This window comes from Taurulus bubalis (genome assembly GCF_910589615.1).
Source record: "Taurulus bubalis genome assembly, chromosome: 2".
Classification (NCBI taxonomy): domain Eukaryota; kingdom Metazoa; phylum Chordata; class Actinopteri; order Perciformes; family Cottidae; genus Taurulus; species Taurulus bubalis.
The window spans coordinates 20,277,331-20,300,954 of record NC_136590.1 but is presented as its reverse complement, the minus strand read 5'-3'; the positions used below and the strand labels follow the sequence as shown (position 1 = coordinate 20,300,954).

At 40.3% G+C, this 23,624-nt stretch overlaps 1 protein-coding gene across 1 annotated transcript in view; it reads left to right on the top strand.

The window, feature by feature from the left end:
* The window catches only part of ryr2a (ryanodine receptor 2a (cardiac)), a gene marked incomplete at both ends in the record, with an annotated part of 151,784 nt that overhangs the window by 96,938 nt on the left and 31,222 nt on the right, over positions 1 to 23,624 (top strand). Inside the window, 23 exons of the mRNA XM_079237783.1 lie at positions 217 to 266; positions 1,706 to 1,766; positions 2,719 to 2,957; positions 3,186 to 3,267; positions 3,548 to 3,678; positions 5,932 to 6,059; positions 6,892 to 7,084; positions 7,753 to 7,835; positions 8,101 to 8,258; positions 8,647 to 8,734; positions 9,312 to 9,404; positions 9,536 to 9,706; positions 11,421 to 11,480; positions 12,374 to 12,517; positions 12,866 to 13,017; positions 13,149 to 13,245; positions 15,488 to 15,594; positions 15,861 to 15,912; positions 16,019 to 16,063; positions 16,152 to 16,251; positions 16,518 to 16,597; positions 16,747 to 16,823; positions 17,407 to 17,480. Coding sequence (XP_079093909.1) covers positions 217 to 266; positions 1,706 to 1,766; positions 2,719 to 2,957; positions 3,186 to 3,267; positions 3,548 to 3,678; positions 5,932 to 6,059; positions 6,892 to 7,084; positions 7,753 to 7,835; positions 8,101 to 8,258; positions 8,647 to 8,734; positions 9,312 to 9,404; positions 9,536 to 9,706; positions 11,421 to 11,480; positions 12,374 to 12,517; positions 12,866 to 13,017; positions 13,149 to 13,245; positions 15,488 to 15,594; positions 15,861 to 15,912; positions 16,019 to 16,063; positions 16,152 to 16,251; positions 16,518 to 16,597; positions 16,747 to 16,823; positions 17,407 to 17,480 — 2,465 coding nt within the window. The remainder of the gene's footprint in view (positions 1 to 216; positions 267 to 1,705; positions 1,767 to 2,718; positions 2,958 to 3,185; positions 3,268 to 3,547; positions 3,679 to 5,931; positions 6,060 to 6,891; positions 7,085 to 7,752; positions 7,836 to 8,100; positions 8,259 to 8,646; positions 8,735 to 9,311; positions 9,405 to 9,535; positions 9,707 to 11,420; positions 11,481 to 12,373; positions 12,518 to 12,865; positions 13,018 to 13,148; positions 13,246 to 15,487; positions 15,595 to 15,860; positions 15,913 to 16,018; positions 16,064 to 16,151; positions 16,252 to 16,517; positions 16,598 to 16,746; positions 16,824 to 17,406; positions 17,481 to 23,624) is intronic.

Sequence of the window (23,624 nt, the reverse complement as noted above, 5' to 3'; positions counted from 1 at the left end):
TTATAGCACTCACTCTCATGTTGTATTGTTGAACAAGACCTTGACTGTATGTTCAAATTGAATACTTGTATATGATAGTCTGTGGCCTTTATATCTCCCTGCTCTCCCTCTGTCTCTCTCTCTCTCTGGATTCATTGTCTCACACCTTTCTGTTATCTTTTTTTCCCCACTTCCCTCTCTACCTCTTCCTCTCTACTTCTATTGAAACTTTTCCAGTCTTTTCTGCAAACTGGGAGTTCTTGTCAGACATAGGATATCCTTATTTGGTAAGGACATTCATGCCTAATGCTTCCTCTTCCGCTCCTTCTCTGCTGTTGTTCTGAGTGCAGTATGAATGGTTTCATACAGAGGTGAACCAGGAGTAATGCCTATGTCACACTCGCCCTTACTCTGCCTTTGGTTGATTTGCCCTGATACGCAACCTTACTGATCTCCCCCCTTGTGCCTGAACCCAACCAACCCAAGCAACAAAGGCAGAAGAGTAGAGTGTGTTCATGCCTTTGCATGTAAAAAGAAAAATCGTGACATCCAATGACGTCATTCTGCATTATAATTAGCCATGTGCTTCTCTGTCTTGCATGTAGGGTGTGCATTATTGGAGTAGTGGGCCCACAAATGGTTGTTTGTTACTGGATAACAGACTCAGTTCAGTGGGACATTTGTGGGACTACGGGACGTCGAAACAATGGGCATTCCCTATTTTTAGACTCGCCCATTCATCCCAACCTTCCTACATGGACTTTATTGCTCTTTAAACTACATCGCTCACTGTTCCATACAAGATGATCATGTGGGATATTTAAATACATGATAGTGCATTATTTTTAGTAAGTATAGCTACACACAGTGAATGAGAGCAGCCTGCCTATGAATGACGTGCAATAGTTTCTGAGATAAAGGTGCCCTGTGGAATCTAATGTTTCTGTTTACAATGTGTGCATCTTTGAGGATAGTGAGTTGCTAGTTGGATGCATTTATTTCCTAATATAACATTTTCAACGCCTACCTTTCTTAGAAGTTTAAAATTTGCATAGTTTGCATCAGTGTTTTCTTGCTAGCAGTCTTCTTCTTCTCCGTCTTGGTTGGCAGATTGCTTAGTTTCAGAAATACTGAGGACTGAGTGGAGATTTAAACATAGTGTACACTGAGACACATGGTAGAAGTAGAGGTATGCATCTGTTATCGTACATATACAACGGTGTGATCCTGAATGGCAGTAATGTGTTTGTGTGAGACACAGAGCGGTAACAAACAGTGTGTGCAGGGGTGTTGTGTGCATGGTATTATAGTGTGTGTGCTTGTCCTCTGCTCAGCAGCTGTGTGTTGTGTGGTGTGTATTGCCACTTGTTGCACAATATCCAAATGCTGATGTCATTCTATTCAAAGTAAAAAAGATGTTCCATCTTTGCAGACTAAAACCTGACACGACTGATAACAGACAGACACATTTGGGCAAACAAAAGATGTTTATTATTGGTGTTGATTTGAGACTTTTGAAGCTTTTAGTTTGAAAGGAACATGTTTTTTCTTTGAATATGATGCTGTGCTGTGTTATTTACTAAAGTAAAGTACTTTTAGTTTGAACAAGGCGATTGTTTTGTTGTAGTTGTGTGCCTGACTACCCATGGCTGAATGAAAGGAACGTCAAACCCTACCCAGCATGCACCTGGGGTGTTCTGTTTATTATGTGATGTCTACTTTTCAGGTACTAATGCCACATCCATAGTCAACTGTCTGCAGATACTGGGACAAAGCCTGGATGCCAGGTAAGGAGAGACATGGATTGAGCGTGTGTGTGTGTGTGTGTGTGTGTGTGTGTGTGTGTGTGTGTGTGTGTGTGTGTGTGTCCTTTTGTCATTACACCAGGTAAGATGTAGTTGAAGGACACATAATATGCATTTCGTCCCATGAAGTTAAAGATGAATACTGATGATGCTCCGCAGGAGACAGTCTGGAGGTGAACAAATCGGTGAACAAATCGGTGAACAAAGTCGACGCTCCCGGCACTTATGAGTAGCTTTCTCGCGAGCAAACATGGCGTAGGTGAGCAAACCTGCTCTTTGGCCCACAATTTACGAGACAGCTCTTTGTTTTTCTGGAGACCAGTGACACAGAAAAGAGGAATCCCAGAAGGTTCTCCTCCACAGACTTTCATACACAATAAGTGAAGACTAAACCTTTTTTTTGTTTTATCCCTCAGCAAAACGTTATGTGACCGCCTGGCAAATTTAAGTTCATATGTACATTCCAACTGAACCTGCATATTCAGTTTAGACTCGTTGTCCAAATAGTAAGCCACGGAAGGTTCCGGTGATCAATGCTGGGAGCACGCACTCGCCTCTGTGCCTCTACAAGTTTTAGAGCAACCTTGGTCATTTGGGATCTTAAAGGACCTTCAGTGTGTACCCTTTACCCCTCAGGCGAGAGGCGTTTTTACTCGAATGGTGAATGAACTGCACTTCATCCATTCACCCATTCACCCATTCAATTCACTCATACACACAAAAAGCATCTCGCTTAAGGGACACTTTGACACTCTTATGGAGGATCAAATCAAGAACCCTCGATGGCCGCTCTCCGTCCTGTGCTTCTAATCTTTCACGTGATGTATGGTAATTGAAAACAGTAGAATGTGTGTGTTTTCTGGCACTGTTTGTTGAAAAACAGCTGGTTCTTCTCAAGATAATAATGCGATATTTATCCCTCCCCATACATCAGGACAGTAATGAAGACCGGTCTGGAGTCCGTGAAGGCGGCGCTGCGGTTGTTCTTCGACAGTGCAGCAGAAGATCTGGAGAAGACACAGGAGAACCTGAAGCTCGGCCAGTTCACCCACAGCAGAGAGCAGCCACGAGGCGTCACACAGATCATCAACTACACCACCTTCGCCCTGCTGCCCGTCCTCTCCTCCCTGTTTGAACACATCGGACAGAACTTGTTCGGAGAAGACCTCATATGTGCGTACTGACTGGTGGTGATGTGTGATTCGGGCTTTCAAACGAAAATACGAAAGAAAATACCTGCATTTGCATCTCAGTTAAAAAAGTTGTTTCTAAAGGATAACGGCAGATTTCCTTAATTTAATAGATTGCTGTTTCATTGTTAAATTACAGGACAAAAATGGTAACACACTCCATTAAAATTAAACTGCAAACATTCTTTTTTGGTAACCTCTCCTCTTCCAGTGGATGATGTCCAGGTTTCCTGCTACAGAATCCTCAACAGCCTCTACTTTCTGGGAACCAACAAAAGCATCTATGTGGAGAGGTACAGTATACCCGACATACACATATATTCACGGTACAGAAACTTCTATAGAGTCATAGTCCTTCCCCATGTGCATGTAGGTTTACATGAATTTACAGAGAACGTCCAATCCAACTCCAAATCAGCAAAGTTTACTGATGTTTTTCTTTCTGACATCGATAGGCCACAATGGAGAGTAACATGAGTGCCATAAAACATAATAAATATGTAAAATAATAAGAAAACACACGTGGAACTATAAAGAGGAATAAATAATCATCTCCTCTCCTCTCCTCTCCAGACAGCGTCCAGCACTAGGAAAGTGTTTAGCTGCCTTCTCAGCAGCCTTCCCTGTGGCCTTCCTTGAGCCTCTTATCAACAAGTTCAACAGCTTCTCCATCTACAACAGCAAAGGAACCAAAGACAGAGCAGGTACTAATGAATGTGCTTTTTATTCCAATTGTAACACCCGTCCCATGTAGCTATATAATAGTATCTGAATCGGCTCGGTGTTGTAGTACTATGGGTGGGGTCCTGGGTACAGTTTTAAATATGATGACGCTATTACCTGTTTTTTATAAATTAATGTTATTGTTCCTACAACCGTTGCTCTCTATAAAAACTGAATTAACTGGCGGTGCCGCCAATAGAATTTAGATAGTACAATAAAAGGTCTGTGCCTCTTATTTAGTCCTTTTATCTGGTGTTGAAATTATATTTTACCCTTTTGTAAACAGTTCTGGAACTTTAACACACCCAAAATACATCAACTGCCTTAAAACACAGTATGGTATTTATTATAGTAGTATCGGCATCGAACAAAAATGACATGCAGATAGATCTCTTATAAATGACAATATCAACAGAGATACGACAAAATATCAACAAAACCCAAATTATTTACTAGCATCTTTAAACATGTTAAACCCACTCTCTCTCACACACACACACCCACACACACGCGCGCACACACACAAACACACACACACACACACACACACACACACACACATACACACACACATACACAAAATAACAAAACCCCTGTTGCAGGCCTGAGTTGTAGCTTAGGAGCGTAGAGGCCTAAAACGGTTATGACCGATTCACTTGTCCACACAAGCATTAAACAAAAAGGGCACGTGCACGGTTTGTTGTTACTCACGAATCCAAGGAGTATTAGGAGGGGGGATGTGAGGAAAGCGGGGTGATGATCCACAGCAGAGCGCAGAAGAAACGGACACACACACGCAAACTATGCTCATTTGCATAAACTCTAACTTTTGCACCGTAAAGATAACTCACCAATTATTTCTATGCTTATCTACTTTTAACTTAATGTTTTAGAAAACTATTTACATCCTGATGTCTAAATGATATTTGTAGACAGGGCTACACAATTATTTCAATTTTACAAAAATGAAGGGGGTTATATATAAATCCTGAGGTGATTTTATCTTCTGAGAATTACATTCACGCTAAATGCAACCGAGCATGTTGTTTGTTTCTGTTGTTGCTCCAAGATTCAAACGATGGATTAACGTAGGTGCAGAGGTTCCATATCTGTAGCTGTTATGCTGCATTAGCTTTGACAGTTTGGTTATTGGCCATCACTGCAACCAAAGACGGACAGATAATTGTGCAGAAGCTGCCAATGACTTTTGAAATGGAAGTCAGTGCTCATGTAAGCAGGCGGGAACAGCATTCATATGCATTCAAAATTATTATTGAGCTATACACTCACCTAAATGATTATTAGGAACACCATACTAATACTGTGTTTGACCCCCGTTCGCCTTCAGAACTGCCTTAATTCTACGTGGCATTGATTCAACAAGGTGCTGAAAGCATTCTTTAGAAATGTTGGCCCATATTGATAGGATAGCTTCTTGCAGTTGATGGAGATTTGTGGGATGCACATCCAGGGCACGAAGCTCCCGTTCCACCACATCCCAAAGATGCTCTATTGGGTTGAGATCTGGTGACTGTGGGGGCCATTTTAGTACAGTGAACTCATTGTCATGTTCAAGAAACCAATTAGAAATGATTCGAGCTTTGTGACATGGTGCATTATCCTGCTGGAAGTAGCCATCACAGCATGGGTACATGGTGGCCATAAAGGGATGGACATGGTCAGAAACAATGCTCAGGTAGGCCGTGGCATTTAAACGATGCCCAATTAGCACTAAGGGGCCTAAAGTGTGCCAAGAAAACATCCCCCACACCATTACATCACCACCAGCCTGCACAGTGGTAACAAGGCATGATGGATCCATGTTCTCATTCTGTTTACGCCAAATTCTGACTCTACCATCTGAATGTCTCAACAGAAATCGAGACTCATCAGACCAAGCAACATTTTTCCAGTCTTCCAGTCAGTGTTTTTCCCTTTTCACACCATTCTTTGTAAACCCTAGAAATGGTTGTGGGTGAAAATCCCAGTAACTGAGCAGATTGTGAAATACTCAGACCGGCCCGTCTGGCACCAACAACCATGCCACACTCAAAATTGCTTAAATCACGTTTTCTTTCCACATCCCTAAATGCATTGAAGCAACTGCCATGTGATTGGTTGATAAGATAATTGCATTAATGAGAAATTGAACAGGTGTTCCGAATAATCCTTTAGGTGAGTGTATATACATGTGTATAGTCATCTTTTAAATGTATTCTCTTTCTACCTATCAGCTCTAGGTCTTCCAGTGCAGGTGGGGGAGGTTTGTGCTCTGATCCCAAACTTAGAGAAGTGTCTGGAGGAGATCATGGAGCTGGCTGAGTCTGGAATGAGATACACTCAAATGCCCCATGTCATGGAGGTGGGATATATTACTAACTGACATTCTTGGGTCTGTTTCTTTTTTCCTCGGGGTGCTCTGATGCCTTCTCATTCACACAATCCTCCATTTGAGGTATTAGAATCACTCTTTCCATTGACATTTGCAGCACTGCTTTGGTCAGGCAATAAAATAAAATGAAAACAAAATCTGAAAATATAGCATTCGTACGCCATTTGTCAGTTGGGGCGCGGCTACTTGATGCAGGGGCCGAAAAATGTATTTCTCAAATGGCCACTTGAGGCTGGCTCTAAAATGCGAGTCAATCCCTGTTGACTCCCGTGTTAAAATGCCCAATTTTACAGCAACTGTTATATACCACTATATCTGCATTACCCTCATTCCCACATTAACAAATGCTTTTTATTTTCAAAACACTGATAATAATAATAATAATCATGCATCTAATTTTTAACGCACCTTTCTTTCAAAAGAATCTCAGAGTGCCACAGAGCCAATATATAGTAAAACAAATAAAAGCATAGTTAAAGCAAACCATAATAAAAAAATAGCTGACAATGATTTAACAGTTGGCTTCAGGAGATGGTTTATGGTGGAAAAAAGCAGTTTAGAGTTACCAGGGGATATTACATGTTTACATGCATGTAACCCTATGTATATTCCTCGTGAATATAATTTGTTTTTCCTTTTTGTGTCATTATTTACTGTTACTTTTATATAGTTCTTTTTTATTACTCATACTTTCTTCTACTTTGAATATTTTGACTGTTTTTGACATTTTCAACAAAGCATTATGTCAGGATTGTGATGTGGGTGATCTCTTGACCGGTATGTATGTTTGCTTCCGCTGTAGGTGGTGTTGCCGATGATGTGCAGCTACATGTCTCACTGGTGGGAACATGGACCAGAGAGCAGCCCAGACAAATTCGACGGCTGCTGCACCTCTGTGACTTCTGAACACATGAACACTCTGCTGGGAAACATCCTCAAGATCATCTACAACAACCTGGGAATAGATGAAGGGGCCTGGATGAAAAGACTAGCCGGTGAACACACCAACGTGTGTGTGTGTGTGTGTGTGTGTGTGTCTATCTTTATGAGGGCCTTCAGAGTGAGGACATGTTCGGGTGTGTGTGCATATCTTCAGTGTTGCCTCTGGGACTGGTCACAAGTATCTCTCACACACACACCCTCTCACTTATGTCCCTCCACATATGATTACCCTATATCACAAATATTGATAATGTTATTATTATATTAAAATGTCATTTATTATTATTATTCACACCCCCACAGGCTAGGTGAGCTGTTAGCCTGGGGCAAAGAATGCTGTCACGCCGGCATAATCCTGGAACTGCTCTGCTTAGCCCCGGGTTAAGAGATTATGCAATGTGAAAAGGCCACTGTTAAGTAACAGTAAGGATTCCCAGAAAGCTATTCTAGTGATATAATAAGAATAAAACATGCATTTAATGGACGTATTCACGCTCTTGCTTCAATATGTGTGTTTGTTTGGTTTTAAATATAATACCAGGCAACTTTACAAGGTTCTAAAAAGTGTGGGGTCACCGCCATCCGACAGTCACCTCAACATACACACAGACACACACACACACACACACACACACACACACACACACACACACACACACACACACACACACACACACACCGATGCTCAATTGTTAAACCCCAATCTCTGTCCCTGCTTTAGTCTTCTCTCAGCCAATCATCAGCAAGGCCAAAGCCCAGCTTCTCAAGACCCACTTCCTGCCTTTGATGGAGAAACTCAAAAAAGTGAGTCTCATCATTCATTCACGTAATATGGATTGTTTTGTAGTTCGTTAGCATAATGGTTGACATTCAGCATCCTCATATACAGATGTAACACGGCCATAAGCTATCAGACGTGTGCAAGCAAAGGGTTCAATACTTTGACGGTACATTTCTAAATCTATTGCAGCGTTTTTTGCAAAGTGGGATTATAATACAGTTACTACTAAAATCACAATATGATTTTTGTGCAGATTATGAGAAAGCGGTCTTTTACTGTACCCTGCAGAAGGCAGCCGTTGTGCTGATGGATGAGGAGCACAGCAAGGCAGAGGGGAGGGGAGAGATGTCAGAGACGGAGCTCCTCATCATGGACCAGTTCACCATTCTGGTCCGAGACCTGTATGCCTTCTACCCCCTCCTCATCAGATTTGTCGACTACAACAGGTACATGCTGCTGATTTCATGGCTCCAACGTTTATCTACTTAAACCTGAGCATTCTTTCTGAAACGGCAAATATGACCTGCATCACTTTCGGTTGTGATGATTACAACTGTAATTCTTGCCTCTATGCATGTCCTGCAGATGCTCTGTATAACTTAAATTAAGTTGCATATGAGCTGTATTTTGGAGAAAGGATGACGGATGTGGACATCGATAGCAGGTGTCTAAAACACAAGTGCTTTGTAATGCTTGAAGGTACTCTGTGGAGTTTTCTTGGAAACAAACAGAAGTTTACATTCAGTGTTACTCACCACGCCACACAGGTCTAAAACTCCACAGGGAACTTTTAAGAAGTGCCACTATCACTAAACTGCCTTGGTATACTGACAGGGCTAGATGGCTGAAAGAGTCCAACCCAGGAGCAGAGAAGCTGTTCCGCATGGTGGCAGAGGTTTTCATCTTCTGGGCCAAGTCTCATGTAAGCAAATCACTATATTACATGATGCTGGTTTAAAATGTCACAGTGAGAGGTAGTCAAAGGAGTGCTAGACAAGATATTACATTACATACATTTCATTTAGCTGATGTTTTTATCCAAAGCGACTTACAATAAGTGCAATTCAACCATGAGTACAAACTCAGAACAACAATAATCAAGAAAGTACAATTTCTTCAACAAAGTTAAACTACAAAGTGCTATCAGTAAGTGCCATGCTACTAAAGTGTTACTACGGCGCTACCTTCCCTATTCAAGGTGTAGTCGAAAAAGATTTGTTTTTAGTTTGCGACGAAAATTGTAGAGATTTTCTGCTGTCCTTTCTGCTGTCAGATATCATGATACGTGTGACAGAGCGCGTCGTTATTTGTACCAGGTTTTTAAAACTCCACTTATTGGTATTTCTGATAAATAATGCTGAATCAAATGACTCCCTACAGAGCATTGGTCTCTGCTGAGTGGGATCACTGAGGATTGTTATCAACCCAAGCAGCTAATAGCGCGTCAGACAGCACAACATTGTCACTGCTGAGTGACGAATGGTGTCATCTTTCTGCAGAACTTCAAGAGAGAAGAGCAGAACTTTGTGGTTCAGAATGAAATCAACAACATGTCCTTCCTCATCACTGACACCAAGTGTAAGATGTCAAAGGTAAGGCCACATGGATCAGAGGAGCGAATCAAGGGTTACCATGTCAGCAGTGTCCTGTCGATCGCTCGTTAAATGTACAGAATAACATAACACACACTTAATAGACCTGTGTGTGCATTTATTTGTCTCAGGGGACAGTTTCAGACCAGGAGAGGAAGAAGATGAAGAGGAAGGGAGATCGATACACGATGCAGACGAGTCTTATTGTTGCCACCCTGAAGCGACTGCTTCCTGTTGGACTCAACATCTGTGCCCCCGGAGAACAAGAGCTCATCGCACTAGCAAAGAACCGCTTTAACCAGGTAGAAGAACACTGTCTAATTACAAAATAATTGCTTTCTGGGAACAAATGCTTTTTATTTTCAGAGAATGTTTAAAACACTGATAATAATAATAATAATAATAATAATAATGCATTTCATTTTTAAACGCACTTTTCTTTTTAAAGAATCTCAGAGTGCCACAGAGCCAATATATAGTAAAACAAATAAAAACATAGTTAAAGAAAACCATAATGAAAAAATAATAGCTGACAATGATTTAACATTTAGCTGGTTTAGCTTTTAGCTTTAGATGGTTTATGGTGGACAAAAGCTGTTAAGAGTTACCAGGGGATATTACATGTTTACATGCATGTAACCCTATATATATTAGGAGACACGGGGGAATATGAAAGACTTGTATACTACTACATACGTATGCAACAACCTTCACTTGGCTTTCAGGTCAAACGGTCGCCTCAAATTTCAAGTCGCATCAGAATAAATTTGTTTTTCAGTTTCAGTACCAACACTGATTTATTGGCAATACATATTGGTAAACCGAAGGAAAATCTCCGTTAACACAATAACCTCTTAATGGTAAATGAACTCTTATTGTTTTTAGCTTTTTGTTCTTTCATATACTAAGCAGTATAAATATATTGGCACGGTGCTCGAAATAAAACTTACAAGAAGCTGTCAGTGCTGTATCTTGGTCAGCGGGTGGAGTGCTGGGATCTGTACTGAACAAAGTTAATAACGTGGTAATCTGGGACCTCATTCGTTTACACAACTCTATCGCTCATGTGTGTGTTCTGTGTCTGGGGTTTACGTTTATTCAATCCTTCTTTGAAGTTCACAAATTTACTTCACAAGTGTCAAATGCTTCCACTCTGGAACAGACTTGTCTGATCAGAGACCAACTAAAACCATATTCAATTGGGACATTTGGCATGGCTATCCCCGTGCCAAGGATTTGAAATCTGTTTCAAGTGAACGATCTGTCATCCATTTTCCACAACGGTTTACTTTGTGATATTCAGCAGATTAGGAACAAAATGATTCTCATCCATTGAAACAATGGTCTGTTGATGCAGTATATGGTGGAAACAAAAGTTACAAACGCATTGTCTGATAAAGAATAACTTCAGTGCAGAACTTGATGTATAATTTAAACAGAGGACAAAAATCCCATTGGGCAGCAATCCGTTTTATGTCACTCAGAGGACGGTGGACTTTCAGAGGTAGCCCAATGTCTGTCTCTCTCTCTCCCTCTCGCTATCTCTCTCTCTCTTTCTCTCTCTCTCTCTCTCTCTCTCCATCTACTGTGGCACACTTTCTGAACAGTCAGTTCATTAAATCCTTGCAGCCATCTGAAGGCAGCAGAACACATGTCGATAAATCTGGAAGCCTCTGATCCGAGCAGTGCAAGCACCAAAGTGTAGTGCCATTTCTCACAGCCGTCCACTGTGTTTAAATCACCAGGCTGCAACAGAATAACACACAGCTCTACGCACATCACGCCAGTCGCGTACAATATTGCTCTTATAGAAATCTCTCAATGGTTTAGCCTCAAAATATTTGTCCAGTACGCTTGTATAGTGTGTTTGTAAAGATGTTCACACTTTCTTTCATTCAGTTTTTAAAGTTATTTCCAATTCCTGTTGCAACCTTGACACTGCCTTGTGTATAAATTGTGCCAATACGTCTGTTATTGATTGGTTAGCTTTGTCTAATGCATTCACTCTGTTCACAGAAAGACACAGAGGGTGAAGTTCGAGAGATCATCAGGAACAATCTCCATTTACAAGGAAAGGTAAGAATACTTTGAGCTTGTATTTAACAGAGTCAAGGTACTGCAAGAATATTTGGTTGAACATTACATGGCTTTATATTTAGATATGGAAAAGGTTTTGTGGGTGATAGCCTGAAGTGCTTAACACTGAATATCTTCTGTCTCCCATACACGTAAGTCGAGTCTTTACATAAACAAAGTCATGTGTGACCTCGGATGACCCCAGTCGGATATCATTTCCGGTGGCATCCTGAGATCCTTTTTCATCTTCTCGCGAACACACCGTTGCATCCAAAGAGTGACAGCTTGTCGCGGTGATCACAAAGCTACAAGCGACGAGCTCCGACAAGTCTTAATCATAGACACATTTAGCTTAAAATAATGCTCCTGTGGTAGTTAGCCTGCGTAAGCAGGAAGATGAAAAAGGACTGATCTCAGGGATGACACCAGAACATCCAAGGTCACAGGTGACTTTGTTGATATAAAGACAGTGTGTGTGAGACGGAAGGTATTCAGTGTTAAGCACTGCCTCTGGTGAGCAGGAAGGATGACATGGATCCCTGTAGTTCTTCACATGCAGTCTGACAACAGGAACAAATACAATTTCAATGTTGTAGTAGCTGATTCCCGGATCAACAGATTTAAACATCATGGTCATTCCTACTGTTAGTTCTCCAACTGTATACCTGGGACTAAAAAAGGAGGGCATTTACTTTAAAAAATAAACCTGAAAAATGTAAACTTAAAGTAAAACATGCAGACACACTCTGAAAATCAACTTCAGGTCAACTAAAATGACATTGAAAAGTCAAAACAAATTCAAAACATCTTGTACCCTTGGTGCGCAGCCTCAACACACATTTGAAGGCGTGTCCTCAGTGTGTTTGTGAACTGCATGTGTGTACCTTGTACAGCTGGAGGATCCGGCTATTCGTTGGCAGATGGCTCTGTACAGAGACCTCCCTAATCACTACGAGGACACCTCGGACCCAGTGAGGACGGTAGAGAGAGTCCTGGAGATCGCTCACGTCCTCTTCCACTTAGAACAGGTGTGTAAGTGTGTGTGTGTGTGTGTGTGTGTGTTGTTGTTGATGACACAGAGCAGACGACATCTGAAATATTGCATTTCAATAGTTTAAAGAGTTCAGCCATTGGAGCAATCCATATGATATACACAGTTCTGTATAATCGTATTTGGGTTGATGTACTGTATCTTTGTGCCAACTTCATGAAGAGAAGCTGTCAGTTTTCTCTTAGAAGAGCTGATGTGATTGGCCAATGTTAAAACTGCACAAATTGCAAAAATAGACACGAGCGCGTCTGTTGTTTGGAGACAGCGATGTACTGAATGAATGTGCTTCTCTAAGCGGTTGTCAGATGATGGCGTTCTGGCTTTCATGCAGTAGAGAGTTGGCCGTACTGAGTGGTTCAGTTTGTGTGTTCAGGTTGAACATCCTCAGCGCAGCAAGAAGGCTGTGTGGCACAAACTGCTGTCCAAACAGAGGAAGAGAGCCGTGGTGGCTTGCTTCAGGATGGCACCGCTCTATAACTTGCCCAGGTACTGTGTGTGTGTGTGTGTGTGTGTGTGTGTGTGTGTGTGTGTGTGTGTGTGTGTGTGTGTGTGTGCGCCGTACATCTGGTGTATCTTGTAGGAAGGTTTTTACTCTTGCTGTGTCTCCCCCAAACTAGGCACCGGGCTGTCAACTTGTTCCTGCAGGGCTACGAGAAGTCCTGGATCGAGGCAGAGGAACACTACTTTGAAGATAAACTCATAGAAGACCTTGCTGTGAGTTAATTTCTTTGTGAATGTAAAACAGATGGAATTATACTTTTGATTTGGGGAACGCAACCCAAAGTCTGAGTTTCATTATCTTGTGTCTGTGGCCGAGAAAAGGTCCAGCAGTATTGGAGAACATAAGCTACTCTCTCTCAAAGCCGGAAACCAGAGAAGGAAGTATACATGACGATGATGTCAACGGGTAAAAAGTGTGGAGCTGTATTTGTTCCCCTTTTTTTCACCCAAATGAGCTTTATCTATTGAAGTGTTCGTGGCTCAGTGGTTAGCATGCCCACCTTTCAATCAGAGGATCGGTGGTTCAAGCCCCAGCTCCGCTAGTCCTTGTCAATGTGTCCTGAGCAAGACACGTAAACCCCAAATTGCTCCCCGTTGCTGTGTCTACGGTGTATAGAGCAAAAATGTTAGTCGCTTTGGATAAAAGCTTCAGCTAAATGTAAAAGTGTTCTCTTTTGGGAAACTGAAAATATACCCGATACTCAGAGTTTACTCGGTGTCATCTAGAGCAGGGGTGCCCACACTTTTTTGGCTCACGAGCTACTTTTAAAATCACCAAGTCAAAAAGATCTACCTACATTAATAATGCTTATATCTATATAAAGCATTATTAATGTATAAATATACAGAGTATACTTTATATTTACAATATTGGCGTACCTTGCATAACTGCATGAACCCTTATGACACAATACAATTTTATACATTTTTGGTCATTACATTTTGCTCTGATGACTTCACTGCATGGAACCAGCAGGGTTGCATAGTCCAGACAGTAGCTGCTGGTAGTCAGCGTCAGGCAGACCAAATGGTCATCAGTCATGGTGGAACGGTGTTTGGACTTAATCTTTTTCATGTGGGAAAAGGCTGACTCTAGGGCTGCAACTAACGATTATTTTCATAAACGACTAATCTATCGACTATTTTTTCGATTAATCGACTAATCTAATGACTATTTCCCATAGCAAATTAAGAATAGTAACTCAAAATGTTGGAATTTGAACTTCAAATGTATTTGAGTAACAAGATCTGAACATCAGAACATCATCATAACAAATAAATTAAATAGTAATACAAATTAAAGTGCAAATATGCTTTAAAAATAAAGAAAAAGTACAAATAAAGCTTTAAAGGTAACTCAACATAGCAACCAAGGCTCTGAAAGTGCAAAATAACTAAAGAATAACCGGGCTGCAAGTGCCATTCAAAGTCCAAAAGTTTAAAAAAAATTGTCCATCCTACCCGATAATTAAAGCGCAAGGGTTTAAAAGTAAATCAAAATGACTCATTACAGTCCCACGTCTTGCTGCTCCCTCCTTCAGGGGAACACACAATTTACACACGTTTTAAATTGTAATTCAGAAACGTGAGCATATTGACATACTCTTAGTTGGTTGTATTCTGCATGTTTAACAACATGGAGAAACTCCTGTATCTCCGGACAGAGCTCTATAAGCCATCTCACATCAGTGTGCAGCAGGAAGTCAGAGTGGCTGCAGTCCTTCTCCAGATGCGCACAGAACATTCGTCTTTGAAGAGCTGTCGCTCGATTAGACGATCTTTGTTGCCACATCCGTGATCTCTTTCATGTTTAGCGTTGTAGCGCATCATGCTTGTTGGTGTATTATGCAGTGGTAATTAAGGAAGTCGGGGAAAACATCTCCCTGTACTTGGCAATACATCCATTCAAGCGGCCAACCTTTGCGGGCGCAGCGTCCGTAGTGATTGACATTAATTTGCACACTGGGAGCTGGGTTTTGTCGCTAAAGTTTTTTTTAAATTTTTTTAATTATTATTATTTTTTAAATGGCATGCGATCTACCCGCACTACCTTCGCGATCGACTGGTAGATCGCGATCGACTGGTAGATCGCGATCGACGTATTGGGCACCCCTGAATAGAGCATCTTTCCTAATTGACAAACCCCAAGTCCCGCCTCCCTTAATCGCTGTTGATAGGCCGTATAAACTTGTCAAAAAGAAACATGGCGACGCCGGTAGATGCAAAATAACTTTAGGAAGCCGACAGCGAGGACTCGAGTGTGAGGGTATATTTTAAGATGATAATTTGTTTCCTAATATTTTTGGACTGTCTTAAGCCACATGGGAATTTTGAAATTGGCCTATTGTTTTGGTTTCTTTTTCCCCAGTGTGTATGACTGAAATATGTGTGTATCACTGAGTCCTGAGTCCACTGTGTATCACTGAGTCCTGTGAAAATGTGTGTTTATTTATAGAAACCAGGTGAGAAGGTGCCATCGGAGGAAGAGGAGGGGATGAAACACATTGATCCGCTTCATCAGCTCATTCAACTGTTCAGCAGAACAGCCCTCACAGAAAAGTGGTGGGTTCTGGTAGATATACCGTGTGTTAGATACCAAGCTCCACCGAAGGCTTCATAAGTAAAAGTTCTCGTGGGAGAAAACAACATTCTTTTACTTATAGTAAACCAAAACCATCTTCTGTCTGGCTAGTCACACTAAACATGGTGTGTGTGTGTGTGTGTGTGTGTGTGTGTGTGTGTGTGTGTGTGTGTGTGTGTGTGTGTGTGTGTGTGGTGGTGGGTGGGTGGGGGGGGGGGTGGGGGTGTGTGGTGTGTGTGTGTTGCAGTAAACTGGATGAGGATATTCTCTACATGGCTTATGCTGACATCATGGCTAAGGTACCAGTAATGATGATGATGATGATGATGATTCCTCCTTTTGCAACATATTATCCCTCTGCTGTCCACATGCAACTCTCATTTGTATCACTCTTTGCTCCCTCAGAGTTGCCATGACGAGGAAGATGGAGAGGAAGTCAAGAGCTTTGAGGTGTGTTGATCGGTCACTCACTTCTGTTCACCCCTTGGCCGTAAACGGGCCTGCTGCTGACGTGTGTCTGGTTTTGTCACACGAATAGGAGAAGGAGATGGAGAAGCAGAAGCTGTTGTACCAGCAGGCTCGGCTGCATGACCGCGGAGCTGCTGAGATGGTGCTGCAAACCATCAGCGCTAGCAAAGGTTGATTTTATGCACTAATGACTAGCGTTAGTTATGACTAACCAGTGAGACTGTCAATGATTCACTGAATGGTTCACAACACATTTTTCAGGATTTTGACTCTGACATTTGATCTGAAATGTTATTGAAGAATAGAGAGTTATTGTATTGCTGTATGTTTAAGTCATCACTGCATGAGAGTGGGTACTAAGTTATTCATTGTAAAAGTGCAATGACCCTGCGCCCTGGTAGGTGAACTTGTCCTCTCTGTGGTTCCTCTTCACAAGGTGAGATGGGTCCCATGGTGGCCTCCACTCTGAAGCTGGGCATAGCTATTCTCAATGGAGGAAACTCTACTGTACAGCAGGTATATCAGCGTTGGTTAAGACTAGTTGTATGGTCTTTCATATAATCGTCTTCCACCTCCTGCCGTTGTTCCAAAGCAGAATTTGATCCAAAATACAACTTGTCTGTCCCGTGGTCCTAAGTGGTCTTTGTTCTCTGTCTCTTTGATAGAAAATGTTGGATTATCTGAAAGACAAAAAGGACGTGGGCTTTTTTCAGAGTCTGGCTGGTCTGATGCAGTCATGCAGGTAACTACATGAACTCTTCCTGTTTACTGAAACCCATAATTACAATGTATTCATATTTTAGGTGGGTCAGTTAATGGGTTCTGACTGTGTGTTTTTGACGTCTGTTTAGCCTCCCACTAAGTAAAATGATAAAGATGAAATAATTGAGCAAAATCAACACTAAAAAGTAGTAAAGCGACGATATCACATAAAAGCCAGTCTGTAAAAGAGGGTTTTAAGAAGTGATTTAAAAGAGATTAGGGATTGAGCGAGCCTCATCTCCTCAGGCAGGAACAAATCCTTCAGTGAAAACCTTCAGAATATAGATGGAAATGAAAGTAGAACATTTGGGGAAGTAAGAGCAACTAAAGTGGAGATTTCTGGATCAGAGTCTGAGAAAAAACTAATTGATAGAAAACAGCCTTTAAAGATACTTTTTGTAAAATGACATACATTTTGATGACACTGCAGTTGATCACTGACATTCTAACTATTATTGTTTGTTTTATTTGTTTTCTGAATTCTTTGCTTTAAGTATGGAAATGAGGATAATGAGGACAGCACAAAATAACGGAGACCCACAATACATTTGTCTTTGTTTCAGTGTTCTGGATCTAAATGCATTTGAGAGGCAGAACAAAGCTGAAGGACTGGGAATGGTGACAGAGGAGGGATCGGGTAAGCGTCACTACATCTAAAGGTCACAGCAATAGAAAAAGAAGTTCCATGAATACTTATTTTTCTGAATTGGAGATTGGGGTTCACTGAAAACATATGGTCTGTTGATAGAAACATTTATTTTCTTCACCAGATACAGGTACAAATCATAAATGTCCTTTTAATTAACCTAAAGATTGTACATTGAAACTTTCATGCAAAACTCACTGCTTGCTGCTGAAACCATTGGTTTAGTAGAGGAATGCTAATTCTAATGTAGCGGAAGGGAAAAATATTTTTTCCACTTATTGAAAATCTTCCCTAAGAAGATTGAATCATTTACATTTGAAAAAGTTTTGTTTTATGCTTGTCAAACCATTTTTCTTTATCCTGTCATCACTTTGTTTAAGCGATTTGATGATTTTTATCAACTGGTAGTAATGCAGTACGATCAGTTTTGTATAATGTGATGTACTAGTATACATGTGTATGTGCTTATGATTTTCCTTTTACATCTTCTGTGTGTATGCATCTGTTACAATCATCCTTTAGATTGCATACTGATACTTTTCAAAATTCAGATCTCAAATTGTCAAAACAAGTTCTCTTTTGTTGTACTATTTTGTTGCACTAGATTTTGAAATACAGTTGTAACTACCGGATGATAATAGGTAATTATGAGGTATTAATGCTGCATAGGTTGGTGCATAAATAATCATCATGTTCATCAACATTTCTGGTATTTTAATAAGGTAAATACCTGGAGGTATTCTGTTACATTATGACATTTCTGACCTCCTGTCACTCTTTCATTCCGCCTCACTTAGACATACATATTTGACTCCCCACGTTTGCAGCGCATGGGGTTCCGAAATGTGTGCTCATATGCGTGATGGAACAAATCATCCATATTGTATAAGAGACTATGGTCATCAGAAAAAAGAATAAACATTTTGAGTGTTCGAATGCTTAAAATGACCCACTGGATATTTACAATATCCTGAGAAGCAGTTGTGCATTAATATCTCTTTTCTCCATACAGTAAAGGTAGGAATAGTGTGATGTTATCATCCCAGCATTAAACTTCCCAGGGAGGAGCTCACAAAGCACAGACGTTGCAATTTAGAGTGTTTGACTTTACTTCAAAAAGTCAAAGTTTGTTTCTTCAAAACATGAAGGTGTTCTTTTCTAAACCTGAACCACGACCACCTGTTTTTCTAACTTTGTTAACGCTTGTTGATGTTCAATCTCGGGTCCCACCGGCTGTCAATCCAGCGATGAACTATCCTCTGCTGGCAGCTGCCAATATTTCTAAAACTTACTTTTCCTTGCGCTGGTCAACTTTTTGCATTACAATTAGCAACTTTAGACACATTATTGGAGTTTGACTTGAAAGACGATGTCTCCGTCATGATTGTTTCACAAGTAGCTAGTTTACAAGCGAACAAAAGTTATTAGACGATAGCCGATGGGTTCTCCAAATTAATTTGTAGCCAATGTCCTGCTCTTTTGCTCTCCCATGGACTGTTTACCTGTTCACACTTTTTGACTTGCTATTCAATTAAGTCAGTTATGACGTAATCTTTATGAACAGACTCTACATTCATATGCAGAACATGCGAGTGGGCTTTGGTTGCATGCAACAGTCCGTGTGGGGAGCAAAAGAGGAAGGGCATTCACGACGGCTTTATTTTAGTAGTCATTAACTACTCCCAATAACACTGATTAGTTCTCCTCGAAAAGGTCTCAAGTAGAACAAGTACAATGTTAACTAATGTGGACGGGATCCACCTGGAGGTATGTGAAATAGCAGAGTCCTTGATTGGCTCTGAGAGGCTGAGTAGGCTGGTCTGAGCTGGAGAAACTGTCTGACTGACTGCAGCAACAACACACTGCTGTCTCGATAGCGGTAGCTAAAACGGCAAGTAGTCTCCAGCAAAGCACAGTGTTGACTAGTGGTGTTGATAGTCGACTATTCAGTGAAACCCATAAAAGGAGGCGGAACGCATTAGCCAAAATACAATCTGGGAACTCAACGGCTATTGTCTGACGATAATTTATCTTTTTATTGGTTTAAAATTAGCTTGTAAACTGGCTTCTTATGAAGCAATCCGGTTGTTGACACGTCTTTCAACTCCAACTCTAGTCTGTTGTGTCAAATTGCTAATCAGGAAACGGATTCCTGGTGAACGGAAGAGGAAGTCTTGGCCCGGATATCTGCCGGTTACACGGGAACCAGAGGTTAACCTGCTGTCAGACCAATAGCCAATGGGTTCTTAGATTGGTTATGACTTAATATCTGAATTATAATTTATAGATATACTTTTACTCTTTGGGGAATAAAAAAAATACGTTTATCTTTATTTGTGTTGTATCTTTGTTCTCTCTATGTATCCTGACGTCTTTTAAAGTTTTAGTCTCAGAAGTCTCTGTGCTTGTTGATTACTGGTTCTTAGTAGTCACTACAGACAGTTATCACTTTGCTGATTGCATATTATCATAAGGCATATGTTTTCAATGCAAAGTTGCTGTGTGAGGTGAAAGGGATGTGTGGTGTTTTTACAACTGTAATCTATTGAATTGTATTGTTCAACTGGTGTTGTCATTTTTGTCAAACCCTGTATATGCAGAATGAAGAAAATATCCTTTCTTAACCAGTAATTACTAAAACTGACAGTATTAATCATTACTGCACCTGTTGTAGCATATAGTTATGCACAGCTGATAATGTTTTTGTACTCATAATTTACTCATTATTGTCTTTTAAACAGAAAGTAATCACATGAACTAGCTTTTTAAAAGACCTTATTAACGAAACAGAAAGATACATAAATCACTAAGGCTTGGTATTATATATATGTTTTAATTGTTTTAGATTTTTTTGTTTATGTTTTACTGAACTCAACAGGTTCTTTTCCATGTTGACCAAACAACCAAAATTCAGATTTTTCCCTATATGTAATCGTTTTCTTTGTTTCTTACTTTCTTTCTCTCTTTCTTTCTTCCCCCTGTTTTCCTTTTCTCATTTTGTTTTACTGCACTTTCTTCCCTTCCTCAGTCATCACTCATGAGCGTGGTAATTATGCCTTCTGCCATTTCCTTGTGTGTTGGTTGGTCTCTCCCTCTCTCCCTCTTTCCCTCTCTCTCTCTCTCTCTCTCTCTCTCTCGCTCTCTCACTGCGGTCGGTTATTTGTTGTGTCAGTTCTGTCCAGGTCCTGAGTGTAGACCTTCAAACCTCGTCCTTACCTGCTCTGTGCTTTTTTTATTATCTCTGACAATTATAACTAGTTATGCTGTGTAAAGTCTTAGTCCACTTCTGAATTTGACTTAAAATGGGTCACGTCTTCCTCTTCCACAATAACCATGAACTGATGATGATTATGATTATTTCTTCTGGAATACAACATATAGATGAAAAACAAATCCAGACATATCCAGGCAGCAGTAGTAGAAGTGAAGCGAGGGCCCTCTAAAACACAAGCCACGTTTGCCTCCCTCTCAGGATTTGTACAGTATCTGGCACATTCTAAATACTACTAATATTTACCATCCTCCACCCCTACCCTCACGGTCATGTAGACAGCCTACAGTCAGCTGGTTGTTGTGTCTTAGTAATGGAGATGGTTATTGTGCTGGTTGTTATCTGTTGTGAAGTGTACAGTCCCATCTGTGTTCTCAGAATCTGTCTCTGTCCTTTCCTGACTCACTCTCTTTGGGCTGCAATTAATACAAAAATACCCCAATCAGCCAACCAAAATTATAGATTCATTAAAACTGCACTCATCAATAAGTAAAAACATTTCTCAGGAGTTGGTGGAGACCAAAAACAGAGCTAAAAATAAATAAAATATTGGACTTACACTTGCAGATTGGACACAAACATGAAGGCTAATGTTAACACGTAACTGGGAACTTTTTGTTATATATGTTTATGATGTATATACAGTTTGTTAGGCTCCCCCAAAATAATCAATTAATGCAGTGTTTACTTTGTTGGATATCAATGGCCTCTTTTCTGTGCAGATAAAATCTATATCAAATTAGCAACCCAATCCTAGAAAAGATGTCAGTATGTACGTTTCAGCAAACCATGGATACGTTGATTGTCGATATTGTTTATTTTATTTTATTAAGAATACAACAAGTGATGCACATAGCAAGTGTATTGAGTAATCATTATGGAAAGTTATGTGGTATAATAACAAGGGTAAGAAGCAAGAAAGTCCTCCATGGTCAGTTGGAGGGGTGGTCAAACTAAGACAGGACTTTCACCCAGAAGACTGCTGTTGTTGTCCTGTAAAAATTCACTTTAGGCTTGTTACGTGATGTTGTTACATTTGTTACGTAACTTTACGAAATATAGTCCGCTATGGCAGTATCCTTTTCTCCTTCCTTCCTTCCTTCCTTCCTTCCTCCCTTTCTCTCTGTTTATTGGCTGAGCTGTGGTCTGTAGTCAGTGTACGTGTCCTTCATGACTGTTTTGAGAAAAGATCATTTGAATAACCAGTCCTTATTTTATTATTTTATGTTGTGATTTATTTCCCTCCATTATTGTATTTTAAATTCATGATTTGGTTATAGTTGTAGTCTTGCATTATACTGTGTATAGTGTAAAAACCTTACGTTTTTAACTAAAACTTTGACGTGCATTTATTGTACACCACACCCTTACCTTGTCTTTTTTTATTTTCATATCTATATATAATTCTATTTATAGTACTTACTAAGATATTAGGAATACAATGTTTATATGGTCTCGTAATTATTTCAACTGTGAAAAATATATTCCCCTCATCTGGTTTATTACTGTGTTTGAAATAAGCCTGAAAGTGCCTTCACACAAACACTTAATAGTATTTTGTCGTGTGCTGTGAACCTGCAGATAGACTATCCTGTAAGTAGGAGGGTGGGATGGAGGTTTGGGTCAAACAAAGGACTTTCACACGGCAGACCACTCTTCATGTCCCGTGTGAATCTTTAAAATACTTTTGTTACGTAATTTACGTACTTAATTAACGCTAAGTTACGTAACGCTAAGTTACGTAATGCTAACTTACGTAATGCTAACTTACGTAGCGCTAACTTACGTAATGCTAACTTACGTAATGCTAACTTACGTAGCGCTAACTTACGTAATGCTAACTTACGTAATGCTAACTTACGTAACACACAATCTTATCCTCAACCTAACCAAGTGGTTTTGTTGCCTGAACCTAAAGTTGTTTGGTTTCAATTCACAACGTTAGATTTCACTTTCACAGTATTATAATGCTCGTGATAACCACTGATGATTCCCATTAAATCTGCAGATATTATTCAAAATGGGTGCACCATAAGGAACATTTTCAGAAACTCCTGAATTACTACTCCTGTACTACTGAACAGTTGTACTTTTTACTACAAAGTAACATACTAATAACATATAATAACACTTGCATTCTGATATTATCAGCAGGTCTAATTTAGTTTTCAGCCCTTAGCAGAACTAAACCTCTGACATCCTTGTTGACACTGATTCATAGAAAATGTTACACTTCCATTGAAAAAGAAAACTACACTTTCAGTCTTGTTTCGTGCCCACAGATTTTCCTCCCTCAGCCCAGTCCAGTTTGTCGTCATATTGTATGGATGTATTCTGTTAATGTTTCTGTTATTGTATAGTGTCTCATCTTTCTTTCTCTGACCCTATTTTCCTTTTGCATTTCCTTGGTTCAAAGCAGCATTTTAGCACAGTCAGAGCAGCTGTCCCTCAATTTCCTCAAGCATTTGTAATCTGTGCAGAATCTACAAAGACAAGCAGCAACCTACACGTTTCCTTTTAACCAAACCAGAGAAAACCTCAACACAGCCTAAATCCAGTCCTGACTGTAAAATGCTGCGTCTGTTTTTGCGTTAAGTCAGAATGGTGTATTATGAACCTACACCTTTCACTGACTGAGAAAAAAACACTGGGGATATCCTCACACATCTCTTTTTAATACTTCTTCACTCTCCATCTTCCTGTCTGTCTGTCCCTTTCCTACATGTTGTCTGCTTTTGTCTCCCGTGTTCTCTGACTTTTCTTTGTGTTTGTGTGTATGTTTATATGAATGTGTGTGTGTGTGTGTGTGTTTGCACATGCTTGTGTTCTTGTGTGTACGTTTGTGCATACGTGCCTGTGCGTAT